The following is a 21,930-nucleotide window of genomic DNA, read 5'->3' as shown; positions in this document are numbered from 1 at the left end:
GTATCAAACACCCGGCCCGCAGGCCGAATCTGGCCCTCCACCTTGTTTTATCCTGCCCAGTGTTTTGTTTCTACCCGGGGCAGTGCTGAGGTCTTTGCCCCCAGGCTCCTGCCAGCCCTGGTCAGTGCGCAGCATGTGTGACACGGGTTGCTGCAGGAGCTGCGGCTGTAGCTGCAGGAGAGCAGTGAGCCTGTGTAAGAAGAGTAATAGATGAGACTGATGGGGGACACTAGTTACTGCCTTAGGGCATTGAAAGATAAGATAGACAAGAATTACACTGGCATGGGGGAATAGGGTGGTGGGAGGCGCTTAAAAGGGTACTCTCAACTGGGCAAACGTTTAATTTTGTAATAAATTAGCCAGATACATGATCTTTAGCAATTACATGTTATTTTTTTAAAGTGCCTGTAAAAAGACATTTTGTAACCAGTAGCCAGGGTCCCACTCATGAATTCAAACATGTCCAGTAAGGTTGATGCAGAAGGAAGGCAATTTAATGACAGATGGGAAAGCGAATACATGTTTGTTTAAAGGAGAAAAACCAGTACGTCTTTTGTGTTATGACACAGTGTTGGTGATAAAAGGAGTACAATGCACATAACCCAGTGGCAAACACAAGGTGCAGGCCAAATCCTAAAATTACATTTGGCCCTTGGAAGGCAACCGTGAGGCTGATGTGGCCTCTAGTGAAAATGAGTTTGACATCCCTGGTGCAGAATGTAACACTGACAGATCTTTAAAGTATACTCTGCCTTCAACTACTTCACAGCTTTGGAAAAAGTCCATTACTAGTTTGAGAAACAGTGTGTAGCTGCACAAAAAAATAAGGATTATACCTGTACCACTGTACTCATTTGATCTAGAAACTTGAATCACAAGTGACAGACAAAACTCTAAAGAAAACTGCATTTCTTGTTTGTGGTGATGTTCAAAATGTATTACCATAGCAAAACAAATAAATAAATAAATAGAGGAATATGTTATTTAGTCATCAGACTATTCTACTGAGTAATAACTTTACCTAGCAGCATTTAAAGACTGAGATTCCAGTACCAAGTACTACCCAAGAGGTAGCTGGTACCTCTTCGGTAAAAACTTTCCATCAGATGATCTCGAGGTGTTATTAGATAACAATCTATAAGAAAGATGTTCAGGATAAAACACTCAGATGCAAGGGGGACTAAACTGTGACTGAGAAGTGCAGTGGCTGAACTAAGCAGGGAAAGTGCTTGCATTCTACCCTCATGCCTTATTCACCAAACCAAATTACTACCTGAATATCATTCAGAAAGCACCTGTTTGCAAGGAACACATGACTTGGTAGAATTCTGTGTGGATTTTCTGTTTGCTTCGTAAATTTGGTTTCCAAAATATCTGCTCGGTGAATGAAGTAGTCAGTTTCTCTATTTGTCACAATCACACCTTTATGTTTTACAACTGAGCACACCAGAAGGAAAGCAGGAAAAAATGATAAGTTACACAAGCTGTAACCACTTGTAGAATCTCTTCATACACAGGAATGAAAGAACAAGGATGTCATCAGCACTGAAAAGAACAGCATCCCTTTACTAAAAAGAATTGCAAAATATCTTAATCATATTCCTGCTCTTCTAATGAAGAAATTAGAGCGATACCCATCAAGAAACATATTTTGTTTATCCAATGCAGAAGATTAAAATGGATTCATTAGTGAAGGGATGAAAAGACTCACATTAGTTAAGAGAGAACTCACAGTACCTTCTTTGATTTAATGGCAGCAAGTACAAAGCACACGTATATATTTATTCTGACAGGTGTACTTTGGATAGCTCATGCTGGAACATGTTGAGAAAGTTTCTGCACAGCATTTATTTAATTAGTGGCACAGACACTTCAAAAACCTCATAGCAGAACATACTTTTAATATTTTATATAATATTTTACACTTTTTATAGCCTGACCAATTCTTTTTATATTCTGACTGGTTCTGGGCAATAACCACTAAGTTCTGATTACATCTTGATTTTCATGAAAAGTCTTAGTAAAGTTCACTTACATTACCAGTAATCAAACACACACATCTAACTTTCTCATCAACTGCGCTGATCGGAATATTTTGTTATTTTCTATTTGAGGTAGATTTGCCCAAAATAAGCTTCAAGGCTACTTTTCCTCTAAGAAACACTGAAAGACACAGAAGTGTTTTTCCTTCTAATACCACCATTTTCTTCTTATTTCCATTATTATCTTAAACTATTCCCCCTCCCTCCACAGGGTTACTGTTTTACTAAACCAACAGGGGAAAAATTTACATCTAATAACAAGGCAATTTTTAAAGAACATGCTTACCATTTACTACCAGGGTTCAGCAATGTTCTGTATGTTACTCAATGCCCTCTGTTTTATTGGATATAAAAGACTAAGCTGCATGACTTAGCTCTAAGATGGAAGGAGAAAAGGAATTGAGGATTGGAAGGAAAAGGAACATGGACCAGTTCATGATGAACCCCAGATCTATCACAGCGAACAGGAATTCTCATTGCCCCCACCATAAGGAATTACAAGAACAGCTGGGAAAGTGTTAGGCAGTGGTAGGGATGCAGGAACAAATTTACTAAATTTACTAAATGCCTGTATAACTTGGGCAAAAATAAATATTAAAAAAAAAATAAAAAGAAATCCCAACACTAGGTTATCAGAAACTGCTTTAATACATCTGTTCCAAATGAAAGAGAACTTTATGCCAAAGTTATGAGCAAGAGAAAATAACAAGTCCCTGACCACCTGCACTTCAGAGATGCAGCTGAACCTATGCAATGTCCAAAAGAAACATTTTCATAAGAGACAAATAAAAGATACCCTAAGTGCAGCTGTGAAACTACTAGTATTTTGTATCCATGAAAACATGCTATTACTCTTTACAAAAGCTAATGAGAAAATCCATGCACTATACTTTCAAAATGACAATCTGAGCTGTTAGGATACACAGATATATATACATACAAACACAAACTGAAGACTTAAAAATAACCTAATATCTAGCTTTACATTCTTAAAATACAGAGGCTGTTCAAGTTAGAGATACCTCCTACTACTATATCTATCATGGCATCAAATAAGCTTGTAGACAAAAACCAAAGTCCTTTTCCTATCCCCTTCTTTAGATGATTAGTCATTCCCCAGACCAGCCCAAGCAAACAACACTGCATTTCTTCTTGCTCTTTTACACTGGAATGCAAACAAAAAATATGGTTGTGTACTCATCTTTAGCAGACATTGGTTCACATCCCAGTTTAGTCTTTGAAACAGCACAAGACAGTGAGCTATACAAGTGATACCACTCAGCCCATTGGGAAGGGACAAAAAACATGAACTGCCATCCCTTATCCACCTCTAAAGGGCAGAACTGAAACTCCAAATTATCTGCTTTGCCTCCAGTTGCTGATAATGGTATAATAGTAATATTTAGGATAGGGCTGTTGAGAGCACAGAGACATGGAGAATTCTGTTTGCCCATAACTCACAGTGTTCTCTGCAGTTAGACTATTAACGAATTTCAGAAGGACTTAATGTGAACGCTGTAGCATAACATTTGTTAAACTTCCTATCACTGAAATAAAAATGAAGGCATACTGAAAAAAACATCGGAAAAGTTGAAGGTAGTCTTTTATTACAACAGCTATATATATATAAAAACAGATGCGCTTAACAAACCGCTAATCTCTTTTCCTCCTTAATTTCACTTTTCTTCTATTCAGCTTCATTTACTTACAAAATGCACAGGTGCATAATAACTTGAGAAAACTTGCTGAGAAAAAGCAACTCACACTAGCATTATCAATGTACAAAGTTCATAGATTTCACACTGTGTATTTAAGATATTCATATCTATAATAACATGTATTCATCTTCCTTTACCCATACTTCCCCTCCCTACAGATAAAAGTGCATTCAAAATCCTAGTCCAATGAGTCAGTTAAAAATACACATCTGAATCATATGTTTATTCTGAATACAATTTGAAAGCCAACAGGGATACTATTAATACATATAACTAAAGAAACAGCCTCAGCTAGCTGCTTTTATTAATCACCTTGTCTGTTCCAGTTAACTACAACTAATGCCACAAGGTTTCTCCTGACAGTCTCCTTTATCTCTATGTTTGTTTGTTTTTAAAATGAAACCTTTAATTGTAGTAGCTACTGTCTTCTATCCCTGGTCTTATGTTTTGGGGGATTTTTTCTAAGCAAATATTTAGGCATACTAGCTACTACACTCCATCCCTTGTTTGAACTTTCTGGAGATTACTCTTTCCTAGAGAAAGACTTAACGTAGTCCTTTAGAGCTTAGGATTTTAAGAAAGCAAACAAGAGGTAAAGTTACCTTTGTCCTACATACATCCTGTACTTGCCTGTACAATTGTATGTGCAAAAGTTTGTTTCTAAAAATCCAGTATTGGTATTTGTTTCACAGTTCTGCTCAATAATACCATTTAAGGATCAGCACCCAATTTTGCTCAACTCTGTAAAATTGAAGCCCTTGCCTCTCAAAGCCTCCCGTAAGAATATACGATGGAACAGGCAGACGTAACAAACCACTGACTTTAATGAAAAATAACAGGACGAGTTTGAGTAATTTATCAGAACAGTAAAACTGTCAAAAAAGTTGACTAAATACGTAAGCATACCTGCTCGTGAAATAAAATGTCTGTTAATACTGCTCTACAAAAAACTGTTCCCAAACATTTCGCAGCATCACTCCAGGAGCCTCTTCCCTGAACGGTCTCACTCTTAGTTGACACGTGTCATTCGCCTATCGCTGCAGGACAGAGCCTTGGCCTTCCTCCTTCCCGCGGGCCCTTATCTTTCGCCTATGGCCAGAAACAAGCCTTCTCCTTCCTCCTGCAGCAGAGACGAGGGGCCCGCAATAGAGGAAACCCCATCAAGCCGCTGCTGAGCGGGGCCGCGTTTCCTCCGGCACCCACCGCAGGCACAACCGCCCGCTTTGTGCGGCGCTCCGTCCCGGCGCTGGGCAGGCACGGAGCGGCCCCACAAACTCGGCAGCGGCCCCCAGGGCTGCCACTGAGCACGCCGGTCCCTTTCCCTCGACGGAGGACGCCGGCAGGCACCCAGAGACCCGCCTCGCCGCCGGGGCCGGGGCCGGCTCTCCGCTCTGCTCTCTCAGCTCCGGGCCCTGCCCCGCCCGCCGGAGGGCTGCCCGCCCGGGGGGCTCCGCACAAACCGTGTGACACTGGGAGCGGCCCGGCCCGCGGCCGAGCGCAGGCGCCGCGGGCCCAGCCGCAGCCCCGCCGCCACGCAGGCCGGCCTCCCGCATGCCGCGGCACAGACAGGTGCAGCTCTCCGGCCGCCCCCGAGGCCTTGCGCAGCCCCGGCTCGGCCCCAGCCGCGGCCTCCTCCTCCCCGCGCCGGCCCACACGGAACAGCCTCCCCGTCTCCTCCGCGCACCACCATTCGCCCCCGCCCGGCCCCCCGCGGGCCAAGGGCTGCACGGCCCCCTCACAAAGACGGGCCCTCCCTCCCGCCGGGCCTCGCACGGAGACGGCGAAGCCGCGCCAGGCCAGGCTGGGCCTCCTCCTCCGCGCCCGCCCCCCCCCCCGCCTCGGCCGGCTCCGGCACCGCGGGCCTCCAGCACGCCGCAGGGACGGCGGCCGCCACCTCCCGCTGCGGCGCCCAGCCTGAGGCGACCCCGCTCCGCCTCACCTCTTTGGGGACGAGCTGGTTCTCCTCGCTGGGCACCATGGCCGGTGGCGCGGCGCTGAGCCCGCAGCAAGCTGAGCTGAGCAGCGGCGTCGTCGTCACCAGCGGGAGGCGGGGGGACGCCAGCGGCTCATCCTCCGCCGCCGCCCCAGCCGGCGAGGGCAGCGCCCGAGCGCCCGCCTCCTCCGCCAATCAATGGGGAAAATGGCCGCCGGCGCCGCTCTCGCGAGAGCCGGCCCGCTCCTGCCGCTGCGGGGCGCGTCCGCCGGCGCCTTTGCCGCGGCCATCGGTCCGCTCCCTCGCCCAGCGCCGGCCTGGCCCGGCCGAGGTGCACAGTGTTCGGCAAAGAACGAGGAGCTGTGCAGGAGACGCAGCGCGTTGACCGGGGTAGAGCCGTCCCGCCCGCTGCCGCGCCCTGGAGGGCTGTAAATGGCGCTCGGCTGCTGCCACCCACCCCCGTCATGTTCCCCTGCCCCGGAGAGCAGCGGCGGGAAGCGCCGCCCGTGAGGAGACGGGCACGGGAGGGGGACTCTGCCGCCGCGCTTGGTCTCCTCGCGCCTCTGTGGCGGGGCCCTCAGGCTTGCAGCGGGCGATTAAAGTTGAGTTTCACTAATCAAGTGGGGAGGTAGCGTGTCCAGAGGTCATGGCTTGCAGGTGCAAGCCTGGAGGGAGCCCAGCGGTGGGCTACAAAGATGATTGGGGGCCTAGAGCACCTTTCTTATTAAGAGATACTGAGAGAGCTGGGTCTGTTCAGCCTGGAGAAGTGAACGCTGAGAGGGGATCTCATCAATGGTTATAAATATCTCCAGGGTGGGTGTCAAGAGGATGGACCAGACTCCTTTCAGCGGTGCCCAGTGACAGGATGAGGGGCAACGGGCACAGACTGAAGCACAGGAGGTTCCATCTGAATATGAGGAGAAAGTTCTTTGAGGGTGCCAGAGCCCTGGAACAGGCTGCCCAGAGAGGTTGTGGAGTCTCCTTCTCTGGAGACGTTCAAGACCCGCCTGGACATGTTCCTGTGCGATCTGCTCTGAGTGAACCTGCTTTGGCAGGTGGGTTGGACTAGATGATCTCCAGAGGTCCCTTCCAACCCCAACCATTCTGTGCTCCTGTGCAGGAGAAAGCTGATGAGGGCTTCCCATGGGTGTCGGGGCCTTCAGCCGCCTGTAAGACCAGGGCTGGCAGCCTCTGCTCGGGCGCTTGGCCTCTGTCCTGAGGTAAGGGCAGGTGTAGGAGCCAGCGAGCTCCCCACACCACAAAGGCCGCCTTCCTTTCGCACGGCTTCCCTTTGCACGGCTTCCCTTTGCACAGCTTCCCTGCTCTGCCGCCTGTGAGGGGCCCGTGTCCCAGCCGAGGGGCACAAGGACTGCGGGCTGCAGTTTCAGTTGGTTTTACTCTTTTCCTCTCTCATCTGGATACACACTTGCCTGTGCTTGGCTGTGGAGTTAGGAGGCCAGCAGGAGTGGAAGAGTAAGCACAGCCTGGTCCCACTAGCACGTGGGTCCTCCTCTTGATGCGCAGGAGCTGTTCTTTGAAGTCACGCTGTAAAGTTAAGCATGTGCTTGCTTCTCTCTAAATTTAGGCTTAATAGTAAATTTTCAAATGAAATGCGAGGGTATTTCCGCGACATGACTTAACTGTTGATTTTTGTCTACAACACGCTTAAATATATCTGGTTTTCATGCTACCCGAGGCACGCCAAAAACCAAATGCTTATCTCTAGAATGACTAAAATGCACATTAGTAGAAAAGTAATTATACATTAATGTCTACCTCACTGCAGAATAGTTCTTAAGTGAAAAACATTCTACTTAGCTAATGAAGAATGGTGCATGGTAGTTGTACATTTTTGTGCAACTACTTTTGTCATTATTTTAGTGTCCTCTTGTGGAAAAATGCAGAATTGAGGATACTTTTTGGTTTTGTGTCTAAGAAACTTTGTGTTTTGAGGTAGTTTTTGAAACATATTGTGCCAAAGGTTATTGAAAATCTATTGTGAATATTTAGTAAAATAAAATGACCTCCCTTTTCATGTTTAAAGTATGTAATTTCTCAGGTTCCTCTCCATCACCCTGCTTTCTCAAAGGTGAGATAAGTAGCATGTTATGAAGTTAGGATATGTTATTAGTATTTATATTAGTTTAGTATTTAAACACTTTAGAAAAGGCTTCAAAGTGGTCATTTCTGTAACAACATCAGTAGTTTTATTTTCATCTTTCAGGTGTGCTATGATAGGTGCTAGGTTCCTTTTTTTTTCAGTTCTGCTCTGTGAAATAAGGACAGAAATCCTGTCACTGAAAACTTACTCAAAGCAGTTTTTAAGTGTATTTCTGACCTGCTTTTCATTACATAACTTAATAGGATCAAGTTATTTATGTAGTAAAGGTCAGGAGGTTCTTTGAGACAGGAGCTCTTGCTCTCTAGTTTTAAAATATGTTGCAACTGAAAGCCCCTCACCTTAGACATTTGATCTGTAATACGATGAAATCAAGCACCAAGGCAGGAACCTGGGGGTCCCTTGCTTTTAATGATACTTTATGTTAAGCATAGGGCCGTGTAGAGCTACACCTCTACAAGAGGCAAAAGTATGTAAAATAGCTGGGGTTTTTTTAATAGGATGGACAGTGTGGAATTCGTGAACTCATGTCTTTTAGAAAAGAGAGTTTTTTATAAATGCTTATCAGCTGTTTTGATTAAAAGGTTTGCAATTTAGTTGGGGTTTTTACGGCGGCCTTTTGTAAACATCTGGGTGTGAGAAATGGTATAATTGCAGAAGAAATGAAAAATGGTATTAACATTTGTAGATATTTGAAGAAGCATAGCTGCCTGGTGATCTACTGTCCAGTGGTGTCCAAAGATCCATGGGATAAGTGAGCAAGTACTTGAGTTGAAGAACCAGAGGAGAGACATAAGCTTGCAATAGGTGACAATCATCAAAGCATTGGCTGGAAGACTCCAACAGCGGTATGTGAATAACAGGCCTGGTGTTACTTTTTTGCGGGGGGTTATACACCAAAACCTCTGGAACTTGGGGGATTCTTCCTCTCTTTTGTAAGGAACCCAGAATTCAGGAATGAGAAGCTTTCAGAGATGTTACTTTTGAAAGTTCTTTTGACTGCCTAAAGTGTTATGTTCTGAATGAGGTTTTTTGCTGGCAGTTGTGCTTAACAAAGGGCAAAGCTATGGGACTCAGTGAGTTTAATTAAAATATATTATTCTGTTGGGATAAAGAGGTAGCTGCCAGAGATATGTGCCTACTAGATAAGAATCGGGAGTTTGTTTTTTAAAGAAATAATCTGTTAGATTCACCTGCCAGCCTTTAAAACTGTGCAAACATCTAGTATAGAGTGTGTTCATGAAACATCTTTAATGGAGTAATAATCTCTAGTTAATAATTAAATCTCCAGGAGCTTTTGTAATTTGTGGACCCTACAGTACTTAATTTCTTTACGTGAGACTTCTTAAAGTGGAATATTCAGAATGTGAGTTTTATGAAGGGAATCTTAGCCTTATGTAAAGACTGATTCAACATACCACAGGTTTAACTTGTTATTAGTGTAAAGAAGAAAAATAGGTATCTCAGACTAAAAATGATGCTGGATTTGCAATTACAGGTAAATTTATTAGACTGACTGTCAAACTATTTTTCAAAGATGCATTAGTGAGTCACAAGTGCTGAAGAGTGTCAGTTTTCAGTCACTGACACTTGGCTAGTTTTAGTCAATACAGTACTTATCACAGTAATGTATGCATCATATTAATGGCAATGTAGTTGTGCAACATCAGTACGCTAGAGTAAATAGCAGGCCTTCATTATAAGACATGATGAACTTTTAAATTAGTCTGTGAGAAAAGGATACCTCCCCTCCCTCTGCAGCCTCTTTTAAACTTTATGCTTTATGCTTTAATCATTTCTCTGTAAAAATTCACTCCGTCCTGTCCAAACATCTGTATCCAAGATCTGACAAATAATGAAAAAAGTTATAAAAACTAAACGGAGGGAGTGCTGCCATCTAGCTCTTTCATATGTGCAGCCATATGCTAAGAACTCTAGGAGTACAAATTTTAAGAAAACAGGTAAATGTCAAAATACAAACTGGTGTTGTCTTTCCCAAGTTTAGCTGTTTGAAATAGAAAGCCTATATAAAGAGGACTGTGTAGATGAATACCATTGATTTGGGATGTCTTCTCTGAAGCACTTCAGTTTTGATTTTTCAAATAGAGTGTTGGTGGGAGATCCATGGGCTGTTTCAGAGGTTGATGGCCTTATTTGTAGAGCCAGCATTGCAGTGCTCAGTTTCTTCTGTACTGTTCTGTTAAAAAAAAAAAATGCAAAAAAACCCACCACACCCCCTAAAACCAAAGCAAACAACCCAAACCTGAAGTTTGCAACCCTTGGCAGGTTGCTGATGAATTATCAAAATGACACAGCTATTCTGTATTTGCCAGCAGTAGAAACGTAGCCAATGCTGATGCAGTGTTCTTTTAGAGCCCTTCCGCACTGTCAGCACTTAAGGAAAACCAGTCGAAGGTCTCTCCCCTTTTCAGTCTTTGGCAAGTGTGAAAGTTCAGGATATTACAATCCAACAGTTCGTTGCACTGGCGGTTACTTTGCTGTTTGAGCCTCAAGTAGCTTTTCCAGAATTGCACAGGAAGTTTTGAAGCAATTCTCTGAAAATCTGCAGCCTGCTGACTGCACCATCCTGTCCATTCAATAAGGGAAAAAAAAAAAAAATCAGTAAATCTGGCCCTTATATGGATGGAGTGATGGTAGGGTGATGGAAGAACAGGGAAGAATTATTAGAGTGAATAGAGTAGAATTACTACAAGGTAGAGAAGGCAAAATTATAGTATTCTGCATCTTTAAAGGTGCTTTTTGCTAGATCTCCATTTCTTTGATCTTAGCTCCTTGAATATGTATCATGGTTCAACCCCAGCCAGCAACTGGGACCACCCAGCTGCTTGTTCACTCATTCCCCCGCCAAGCGGAATGGGGGAGAGAATCAGAAAGGGAAAAAAAATCAAAAACCAAACCAAAACAAAACTCCCCCAAACAAACAAAAAAACCACACAACCACCTTGTGGGTTGAGATAAGAACAGTTTAAAAGGACAGCAAAGGAAGAGTAAATAATGATAATGATAGAATATGCAAAACAAGTGCTGCACAATGCAATTCATCACCACTTATGACACTGATAACGTGTTCATTCCGAGCAGCGGTATTTGCACCCCAGACCGACTCCAGTTTATATGCTGAGCGTAATGTCCCATGGTAAGGAATGCCCCTGGGGTCAGCTGTCCTGGCTTTGCTCCCTCCCAGCTGTTTCTGTACCTGGTAGAACATGGGAAGCCAAAAAGTCCTTGACTACCCAAAACAACAAAACCATCAGTATATTATCAACATTCTTCTTATACTAAGTCGAAACACAGCTACTAGAAAAAAGTTAACTCTATCCCAGCTGAAACCAGGACAGGATGAAGTGGGACAATAAAAGGCTAAAGAACAAATTAAGATCTTTAAAAAGGGAACACTGATTATTTTTAATTCTTCTGTAGCTGTTGTTAGAAGGCAGCTTTTACATTTTAGCTTTTTAGACTGTTTATTGAATGCATTAAACACTGGAATCAAGGCATTAATTTAAAGAATCATTAAACAATTTTCTATAGTCTGTATCTTTAAAAAAAGAGAATATAGTCTTCCGTGTCTAAAGAAGTGTATGCGGAATTTTAGGAAATGGAAAAAAACCAGTTCTGAAGAGTTGAGAATGCTGTGGGAAATTAAAGTTTTAAATGGGAATTTTACTAGGGGAAAAGTATTCTTTCACTTTACCAAGACCATTGTAGTAAACAGTCTTCTAGGTCTAATAGGTAGACAAGCAGCCCTCTGAAGTTAAACTTCATGAGATTAAGAAAAAACCTCAGTTTTAAGTTCAGTGCTGAACATTGTGTTCTGCTGTTCTTAAATAGTGTTTTCTGCTATAATCTTTACGAGCATGCAAGTGCTTTTCTGTCCTCTGACATGGTAATTCATGCCAAGACCTTTTTAATCAAACCAGTAGGGGATTATTTTAATTAATTAAAATAAGCAGCCAAGATTCATTTACATTTTTGTTCAATATTATCTTTTTACTTTAGCTTCAAGACACCGAGTGTTCAGATATTAGCTTAGGAAGTTTAGTTTTCTTTTCCATGATAGCGTTAATCTTATGTATGAATTCCCAAAGGCGTTTGGAGCTGAAATTACAGTTGTAAAGAGAAATAGAAATCCCGCAGAGAGTTTTGCAGGACTGTGGCTACCTTTATTAACATTGAATTTTTTTATCAGCTTGACTTACGATTTTTCACATTGTGTACTTAAAACTACAGAGCAGTTTTTAGCAGTAGTCTAAACAAAACAGAGTTTCAGCATGTTTGACCCCTTGATGCACTTGTGGAAATCTTTGTGGTGTCATTCGGAGCAAAACACATGCACTAGAAGACCGAATTCCACTTTGTGCAGTGAGAGTTTGGAAACACGTGGACTGGTACCACGTAGAGTTTGTGAGATCCAAGCAAATCTCACATGGAGTTTCCTGGCTATAGGCTCACGGCCAGACCATAACTCATCTATCTAGAATGCATGCAGTAGCTTGGAAATCTGCTGTCTTTTTTAAGTGTGCAGACTAGTAGGGTGTCCTGCATACATCCTTTCTGGAATATGGGCTAGTATGTTATCTAACCCCCTTCTCTAAGGCCAGGAGTTGTTGGTGGTGGGGGGACGTATCTCTAAGCCCAGTGACACAGCAAAGGGTTACTTATGGGAGAAACGAGAGTTGCCTTGAATGCATACTGTGATGGTAAAGTCAGTCACCAAAATGGCTCAGTTATTTCAGAGGTTCAAAAAAAGCTGACAGTGACATAGCCAGTATATTTTAAAACATTGAATTAACACTTATTGCATATTGCTCTTGGAAAGTCACCAGAAGAGTGTGAAGGCAGCACTGAGTAGGACTACGTAATGTGCAAAAATAACAGAATAGCGTAGCTTCACATGGGGCTGCTCTCAGGATGGACACTTGAAGTATTTATAACTGCCTTTGGGTCCAGGGGCATTAAACAGTTCAGATTTGCATTAGGGTTTCCCAGTGACCCTTCAGATTAAATCTGGTGACGTTTAATGTTATGAGGAGGTGCTAATTATACTGTGTACAGCTCTTTGGGTGAGCAGGAAGTGGTTTCCCATCCTCAGCAAGCCCCAGCACATAGAGAACATTCCTTCATCCCGGATTAAATTCCTAGGTGGCCTTCAACGCAACATGTTTTCTTCACCTTTTTTTGTAAGGTGTCATCACCAGTGTGAAGCAGTAGTTCGCAGCTGCCTGGGCTTTACCTCATCCCCTCACTGAGCAGAGGGGGCACAACAGTTGTTGTCTTTCGAATGTGCTGTCTCCTGGCTTTGGGTGCAAGGGCAGGATCCGCAGCAGGGTCTGTGCCCTGGGCTGCCTTGTGGTGTGGCCTGCCCTTGGCCTCTCTGCTCTGCCCTGGAGCAGAGACCTGCCAGCTGGGGCAGGGGCGGAAAGCAGGAGGGGGCTGCTGCCTCTCTTGCCGTTTCTCTGTGAATGCTGCTTACTGACAGTGCTTGACATCACTTTCTGCTTTGCTTTGTGCCCTCATGAATAATTTTCTTCCACTGATGATGGGGGAAACTTTGTATTTTGAGTATTGGGGTGGGCTGGGTTATTTTATAACTGTTTGGAGATCATCTCCATCTGTGGTCATTCCTTGTGCCAGGGCTCCCTCCTCCCCATCACAGGAGGGCCATGTGCCTGCAGCCCTGCAGCTTCCTGCTGTGCAGTCTGCATGGCACGGCGTACGTTGTGTCCCCAAAGTGGCAGGGGCTCAGTGTCCTGCACTGAGATGTCTCTAAAGTGGCTTTCAGGTAGTGTGTGCATAGCTGCTGGGAGGCCTCATCTAAGACCTGCTACTGGCTCTGTGGTTCTCCAAGCTCAGCCTTGTCCTCATTTTGAAAGGCTGTCCCTTGAACATCTGCAGCTTTTTTGGGCTTTAAGGGCTAGTCTGCCGTGGGGGTTGCTGAGCTCTTTCTTGCATGAATTAATGTAACTTTACCTTTGGCAGCAGCAAAAGGAGCTGCCAGAGGTCTTACATAGCATTTAAAATGTCAGCTGCCAGTCCAGAGCAGCTGCCAGCGCTGGAGCTCTGGCAGGGGGAATGTTGTCACAGGGTGAACATGGGGAATGTCAGTGTGGACACAGCGTGAGTCAGGCTGGGCAGGGACTTGTGTACAGAGTTTCCTGACGTTGGTAAAATGCCCTTTTCAGTCTTCTAGCAAGTTGTCTTCTGTGTTGCTTGGGTCATGCATGAGGAAATGTTACTGGCTCTTGACTATTGTGTTTTGTATTCAGACCTGACTGGAAGTAGCCTGTCAGAGCGTGGGGTCTACGTTGAAGAAGTAATCCCGTGGAACTGGTCATTTCTCTTCCGGGTGGCAAAGCACTAGGGAGTGAGAGTCTTAGGAAAGATTGTAGTTTCTGAAAACGATCATTTCGTTCACAGGTATCTTCATTTTAAATGTTTTTTGAATTTAAAGGTTTGGCATTCATCTGTTGGTTGGACTGAATTAACATGGAAAAAATAATTTAAAAAATTTGTAACTACTGTCCTTGTTTGTCATCATTGCCTTTGTGTGAAGATGCCTCTGGAGGGCAGGTGTGTCTCCTCAACACTTTGATTGGAAGGCTTGGCTGCAGAACTTTGAAATGCACATTTATGCTAAATTTGGATCTCATTTGCTTTTAACATGGGAAATAAATTTCTCTTTGTACTGTTACTACTCTGCAATTAATTGTGCCAGCTGTTATAAGTTAGGTGCATACCTATTTGCCTATCACCTGTGATTTAAGCCAGGCTTGTTAATTGGGCCTGTTAGATGTAAGCATGTCTACCAGAGATGCCCAGATAGGTAGAGACAAATTCCAGATCATTTGGATTGGATCCAAATCCATTTGTGGGTCTTAGCTCTTCAGCAGAGGGTTCTTTTATATGGCCATGTTAAAGGAGCAGGGCTCATTGGGGTTTTTTGTTTGGCTGGTTAGCAATGTAGGGTGCATCCATGGAATGCAGGGGTGCGTGACTTAGAAGGGTCTCAATGCCAGACTCATAGATATAATAATAGGCTGGGTACTGTGGTATTTACCAGAATTTTTTACATATGGAGTTAATCTATGCCCTTCCTTGCCCTGGAAATGTGTGCCTTTTGTGCCTTATGCCTTTGCATATATGCTGGGTTTGTGTTCCTCATGGTAACAAAAGGTTGAAATTAGGCAGCCCAAAACAATTTTAAATACTAGCAAGCATATAGAACTGTACTTTTGATACCCCCAGTAATGGAAATACTGGAAACAAAATTCCAGACTCGGTGATGAGAATGCTGTCTACCAGGATAAGAGTGAGCCAAAAGCATCCGTGAACTTTTTGATGTTCCAGTTTTACTTCTACGTACAGCAGAACTTGCATATACAATAAAGCCTCCATCCAATTCTGCATCCAAGATCTGGGTTGTATTGCAGATTTTTTTTTTAAAGTCTAGGAGAGCTCCTGAAATGGGAAAGTGCAAATCTCAAATCATCAGAGGGTTATCATCGAAACTGTCCAAGAAGTTCTAAACAAATATAATCAAGTCAGTCATATTTGTCTTTTAGAATTTGTTTTGTCTGTTCTGACCACGAATTCTAGAAAAAATAGAAGATTGATTATAATATACTTTTCCAACTGCAAAATTTTTGCTAATACCCTCACCATCCTTCAATCTGGGCTTCCCTATTTTATTGCTACTCCTTTCCTGTTCTTGCTGATCCTGGACATTTTTGAAGACAGGCTGAAACAATAGTGGCCTGTCTTTTGTTTCTCTGCTTTTTGTGTTTCCATGTTATTTATTTTCATGTCTTTGAATTTATTCAGAGTGGCACTAATGTAGTATGCATGTTTCAGACATGAAGAGGTTAATGAAGCTATAACTATCTCATAAAATCATTTGTGTTCTTGGCAGCCTTGGGGTGGCAGTTATTGCCTGCAGTCACATACAAGGACTATTATCCTTTTTGATCGCCACATTTCTGTACAGCCAAAATAGATTTAACAGAATCTTTATGGTCCTTTCGTACATTCCTCAGCAGGAATGGCAATTTTATGCTGCCTTTTTTGAAATCAAAAGGGCAACTTTTAGTAAACAGTTAATCAAAGCAAGAATTCCTATGTTGAAATGGATAAAATAATATTCAGGAAAATGTATTTTCAATATTTTATTTTTGAGAATAAGAAATTCATGGTGTAGGAAACAATTCTCAAAGCTTCACTGCTTGTTGGATTCTGATTCTTTGGCTGCTTAAATGTGGCTTTACCATAGGATGAGGTAACTAGCTTTTTTTTATTATTATTTGAGGAAGGGAGAAAAGAGAAAGCCATAAGAATTAAAGTGGACAGGTTATTTTTTATTAATCTCCAATGGAAGTGAGTATTTTGGGAAATTTCAGAGTAATTACTAGTTACTTGTGCTGTGCTGGCTATTTCAAATCCATCACATGACTGAGAATGATGCCTCTCAATGCACTTGCATTGCTTAATGACCTTTTTCTAGGCAATGTTATGTTGTAAAACAGTACTTAGGTAAGATGTTGTTTCAACCACAGAGTTAGTCTGGTACTAACATGCAGTCTGAAGAAATTTTATTAAAACCTTAATACCTGCGGGACATTCATAGGCAGAACTAAAGAGCTAGATAGGAGGTGAAAAAACAAGCCAGTGTTTCTTATGCAATACTCACTTCATCTGTATAAAGACTTGAGAAGTGAGAAGTATGATTTCAAATAGCTGGTTGTGTTTTTGGTCCTGTCGTTCCCATGACTGTTTGCCTGTGTGCATTTCAGGAGTCTGTAACTGTTGTTAAATACCCAAGATGTTTAACGTATCTGCGTGTTGCTGCAGCCTTAAATCTTGGAAATAGCTGAGATTTGTGGTTTTGAAACTACCCACTTAACATTTCAATAGCTATTTTGCATTTTCTTACATTTTTAAGGGAGGAGTGCTTTTACTTATTATATGCTACTTTTTGTTTATTAGCATTAGCTAGTACTACTTAGCAAACATATTCTGTCATAGCTGAAGTATCTAAACTTAGAGGTTTGTAACAAGTGTGCCAATCCTGAGTATGGATGAGTTCTGCTATTTTGAACCTAGAGAAGGAAATCTGTTTTTTACAACTGATAGTAACTTGGGCGATCTTTTCTACTCTAAGATAGATGTATCTATACATTAAAAGAAGCTCAATGTTAGAATACTGTTGTGAAATGTTAACTACAGCATGATATCCTTTCATTTCTTTGAATTTATAACGTCTTAATCTTGTTTAAAGAAAAAGAACCAACCAAAGATTTTCTTGAAAGCGTGATTAGACCTTCCTCTATCACTATCCTAAGAGACTGGATGTGAGTAGATTAACGTCTCTCTGGGTATGCAGAGAGACTATTTTTATTTTAATAGTGTGCTCTAACATCATATTAACAATGTTTCCTTGTGCTTAGTGAACATTATATCATCAGAAAGCACCCAAAAAGAATATTGAAATTTCAGGTATGGGAACAGCATAACATAGCTGTGTGTGAACATCAGACTTTACTATGCGTGATGTAATTCATGACACTCAGAATTTTGCAAGTTACTATATATACTAGATTTTTGACATTAATTTCAAGACTTTTTTCTAAGCTCTCCCATTTAAACCCGAAAGAAGAAACTAAATGTGCTTATTTTATGTAAATTTGAAGCTTAGCTTGATGCTAGAGAACCCTTTAGAAAAGGATATGGTAGAGTGAAAGGGAAATCCAAAAAGTTTGGAAAAGAATGGGAGACAAAGGAAGAAGAATAGAAAAATTAAGTCTAATTTCTATAAAATAAAAGAAAACCTAAATGCATGGGGGGGAATGCTCAGGTAGCTGTGACACTACTCATAAAAGGAATAAACATCTTTAAAAGAACAAGCATGATACAGTCCAGCTGCTTGTTTGTTTCTGTATCCAAAGAGATTCTGGGAAGAATCAAACACTTCTCCATGGGCCTTGATAGGAAAGAAGGCAAAAGCAAAAAAGCTCCTTCTTGGTACTGCAGCGGTGATAATTAAGAAAGCTTTTGATAAGAAGATTTACTATATTATAAATATGCTAAAACTCTAATATTAAGCAAAACCATCTCTGCCTCCTTTCTTTATCACAACAGCCTTTTGCTGCTGAGCAAACTGTAGCACTGGATCCCTGAGGCAGCTCCAGGTGTCAGGCACCTTGATACCAGGAGGGTCGTGATTCTGCCGTGAGCTGCTCTGGCGGTGGAATCAGAGCGAGGTTGGAGCAGAACAGGGAATTGCATGAAGACATCTCTGTTGGTTGTTTACTGGTAGCCAATGCCACTGGAATAAACAGCTGTACTGGGAGCACAGTGTCTCTTTTGTCATCGAGTCAAGCAGCACTGGAGATGAAAACTTAAAGCTCCAGCCTTGAATTCAGTGGAGGAAACCTAAGGGATAAGGGACTTTGTCATATGACTTTAAAAACTGAAGCAATATGTAGTAGTTTTGGTCATAGGCAAGAGCTTTTTAAATCCAGAAGTTGTTTTTGCCAGTATAGCTCTGTGGACAAAACTTTAATAGACAAACGTAGAAGTTGAAACCCTTGCCCCACCCTACCTCCCAAAACAAACACCTTCCACCTCTCTTTCCTTATGCTGTAGAGGTATCTTACAGGTTTTTCAGGGCGCTTTGGGCATAGAAACCTGTGATGGAGAGCGTCAGGTTTGTCATTACAGTACAACAGCGAGATGAGAAAGAGAAATTCCTCAACAAGAGACTGTGCAATGCAAACAGACCTTTCTCACTTCTCCAGCCTCTTTATTAAGTAGGGAAAGGTTTGCAGAGTGATTCGAACAGTTTGCCTTGCAGAATTAGAACAGGTGATGATAGTGCAGGAGTGCTTTCCTCATTAGAAGTTACTGGTGATGGTTCCACATTTTTTGTAAGCATATATAAACATTTGGATCCACTCAACGTCCGCCTGCAGGCATAGTGTTTTCACGGGAAAGGGAAAATCATCGTTTCAACAAGTCACGGGTATTTAATGAGGTAAACTATGTTCAGATGCTGCTTAATTAGTCTTGTTTCTTTACAGTGAAAGGTGATTCAGGTACTGAGTTTTCTAGAACACCATGCGTGAATCCAGTGCCAGAAAACAGGGGAAAAAGAAATCGGGAATTTCATAAGACTAAAACATCCTTGTTGTTTCACTGCTGGGCAAACTAAAAGGAATGTATTTATGTGGATCACTGGAGGTTGTTAAGGCTGACTTATTATTTCAGTATAGCAGAATGTAGTGAGTGGGTTGGAAAGAACTATGCTCTTCTCTTGAAATTATTACACCTCTAGCAGGGGTAAAGAATGCTTGATTTACCTTACTGAAGTCTGTATTCTCCCCAGACCTTCTGGACAATGACATCCAGAGACTTCTGTGCTTTGTTCTACATCATCAGCCAGTTAAGATGTGTTATAAGAATATAACCTTACCTTTTTGTAATTTCTGAGGTGGGAATAGTTTAATTAGGTGTTCTTAGCTGAATAACTGAAGTTCAGTGACCATGTTTCAATGTTAATGTTAATTTTTGTAATTGGAGAGAAAGGTCAACTAAATAGGAAAAGATTTCGTTAACACTATAGAAAAACATTGATGTTGTTGTTTTATGATGCTCTGTACGTTATATTTAGACACTTTTATTTTGTTATTTTCAAGGAACGTCTGGCGAGTCTGTGTTTCTGTGTAGTTAGTAGTATTTTGACTTTTTTGAGGAAAGGAGAAAGAGAGGCAGAAAGTTGAACTGAATTAGACTTTGTTGGATTTAGATCTAGCAAATTTAAAGAAGGTTAAAGTACAAGAAAGAAATGCTATGCGTTCTTGCTATTTTAAAAAATACTTTAACACTAGTCCAAAACCAACAAAGGTATTATGAAAGTATTTTACTTGCCTTGTTAATGTTTTATTTTTGTGGCAAATGAGTTTCTTTTTTATTAAAATACATACTAGCTTTTGATTTAAGCATTGCAGCTATAAAGCTCTTATCTACTGCTACTTGTATGTTTTCTACAGGGTTCTATATTAATTTGAAATTCAGTATTTCATTTATATGTAGGGAAACACAATCCTTCTCCTTCATCTAGCAATCTGCCCTGCCCATATATATATTTATATATTTTAGTCTTCAGTTGTAATGTTCTTGAATACTTAAAGCATAGCTCCAACAAAACAGTGGTAATCTGCTCTTCTGTTAACTTTGCACTCTCTCTTTTATAATTCTTATTGAAATACTCAAGGTGCTGTAGTTACCACAGTCTGAAGACCTCTTGTTTTCTAGTCTGATTTACTACTGGTTTTGAAAATGCAAATAAATTTTTAAGAAAGGATAAGGTATTAAGTGTGTTTTGTTCAATTTGTAAAATATGGTAACTTCAGATTCTTATTTATATAAATCTGTCAGATCCAGTGTTGCTGATGAAAGGGAAATTATGTGCTTTCCGGGTGTTAAGAATAGATGGGAAGGCAATATAGGGATCCAGAGAATGGAGTGATGGGGGGTGCAGTTTCATATCTCTGGGTTTGTGATCGCAGTCAGGTTTTCTGTGCCTATTCCATTTGTGGTATTGAGGCAAGTAACCCATTCCCCAAGCTATTGTTGATTTGTGTGCAATGTTTGTATGTGGAAGGAATATGAAGTACCTGGGATAGCAGAGTCACCGTGGCCAAAATACCAGCTTCTGTAATGATCTCTTATTACAAACTTGCTATCTCCAGTAAACTAGATTTTCTTTTTGTCTGAACAGATACATGGTAAGTGGTTAACATCCTTCATTGACAACAGGGAAAGTCAGACTTGTGTTAACAAGTTAAGCATAAACAGATTTGGTTAAATATGGGTGGCAGAAGCGTTCCTAATTAAACAGATAAGGTAAGGATAACATGCAGGAAACAGAGAAGGCAAGAGAAGACAGTTTTAAATTTGGCAATGTTGCTATCAAAGTGCAGAGAAGGTGCAGGCATTCTTAACATTTCTACACTTCTACTCACTTCCACTGTGCCAATTTATCTGCCTGCTGATTTTGATCTACTTTTGATAAAGTTCTTACATAGAGGTAGTATTTTATGTTTCTTATATAGCAACATTTTCAGAGTAGAAATTCTTCCTTTGCTCAGTTAGCACTTAACATACTGGAATTTGGATGTTTAGATATTCCTGTAATAAGTTTAATAACGTTAAGGATTTATTCCTCTAATAGTTTTTGTACGTAGTCATTAAACTCTTCCTCAATAACTTGAGGCTCCAACCTTGTGCAAAGGACTGCTTATTTATTCCTTCTTTTTTAATAGAGACTTTGAAATTAATTTGGTAGCACTTCGAAGGGAATGGTTGGAAGGATGAGATCTCAGTTAAAAGCAAAAGACCATCCAGATGGTCTCTTCAACATGAAGTCACTTATGTGTTTCCACCAAATTCTGGTGGGACTGAACCAGATGCAAGGACTAAACAAGAGTATTATAAAGACTCTTCTTATATCCCAATTTCCAAATTTCTAAAATATGCAGGGTGCATGTATGTTTTAATTCAGATCAGGAATGTGCTTTTGGAGTAAATCTCCTAGTTATTACTATTTACTGTTCTTTAGCTCAATTTGTCAAACAGTCTCTACAAATGCATGTAGTCTGTGGATGTAAAGTCCTCAGCAGCACTGATTTATTCTACAGACCTTCTGGTGGGTGGGTTGCGCTATCTGCAGATTCCCAACTGTTATAGAGAAGTTCTGCAAGTGATATCCTACATTGCCCAAAATTCAAAGCAGCGTGACATGCCTTTTTCCTTTGCATCCGTGGTAAAACCTTTCAGCAGTTTTTGGCTCCTCTGTGGTTGCTTTGCTGTGTATACTCAAATTATTTACTTCCTGTGTGGAAATATTTACTGCAGCTAGGAATGGTAACCAAAGAAGAAATAAATAAAGAGAAAGTAGTTCAATATGCAGTCCCAAGCTTAAAGTATGTAGAATAGTTAAAGTGAAGATTGTTTGTTCTAGGAATCAATGTTGTTGGGCAGCCTAGTGGTCAAAAATATGAGTTGTCTTTTTTTTTTTTTTTTTTTTTTTACCTTTGTACTTTC

The 21,930-nt window shown here is 41.5% G+C and overlaps 1 protein-coding gene across 4 annotated transcripts in view; it reads right to left on the bottom strand.

Moving 5' to 3' along the window:
- USP47 (ubiquitin specific peptidase 47) overlaps window positions 1-5,877 on the bottom strand; it is a 59,527-nt gene extending 53,650 nt beyond the window's left edge. For 2 of the 4 annotated variants that reach the window (XM_065637109.1, XM_065637111.1), the window contains exon 1: window positions 5,700-5,832. In XM_065637109.1, coding sequence (XP_065493181.1) covers window positions 5,700-5,738 — 39 coding nt within the window. In that variant the 5' untranslated portion in view covers window positions 5,739-5,832. Of the gene's footprint in view, window positions 1-4,666; window positions 5,177-5,699 lie in introns of those variants that run through there. The other 2 variants (XM_065637112.1, XM_065637110.1) reach the window with 2 other exon arrangements.
- Window positions 5,878-21,930: the final 16,053 nt, after the last annotated feature.

The sequence above is a fragment of the Caloenas nicobarica genome, chromosome 5 (genome assembly GCF_036013445.1).
Source record: "Caloenas nicobarica isolate bCalNic1 chromosome 5, bCalNic1.hap1, whole genome shotgun sequence".
Lineage (NCBI taxonomy): Eukaryota > Metazoa > Chordata > Aves > Columbiformes > Columbidae > Caloenas > Caloenas nicobarica.
This window is presented reverse-complemented; position numbering and strand designations above follow the sequence as displayed.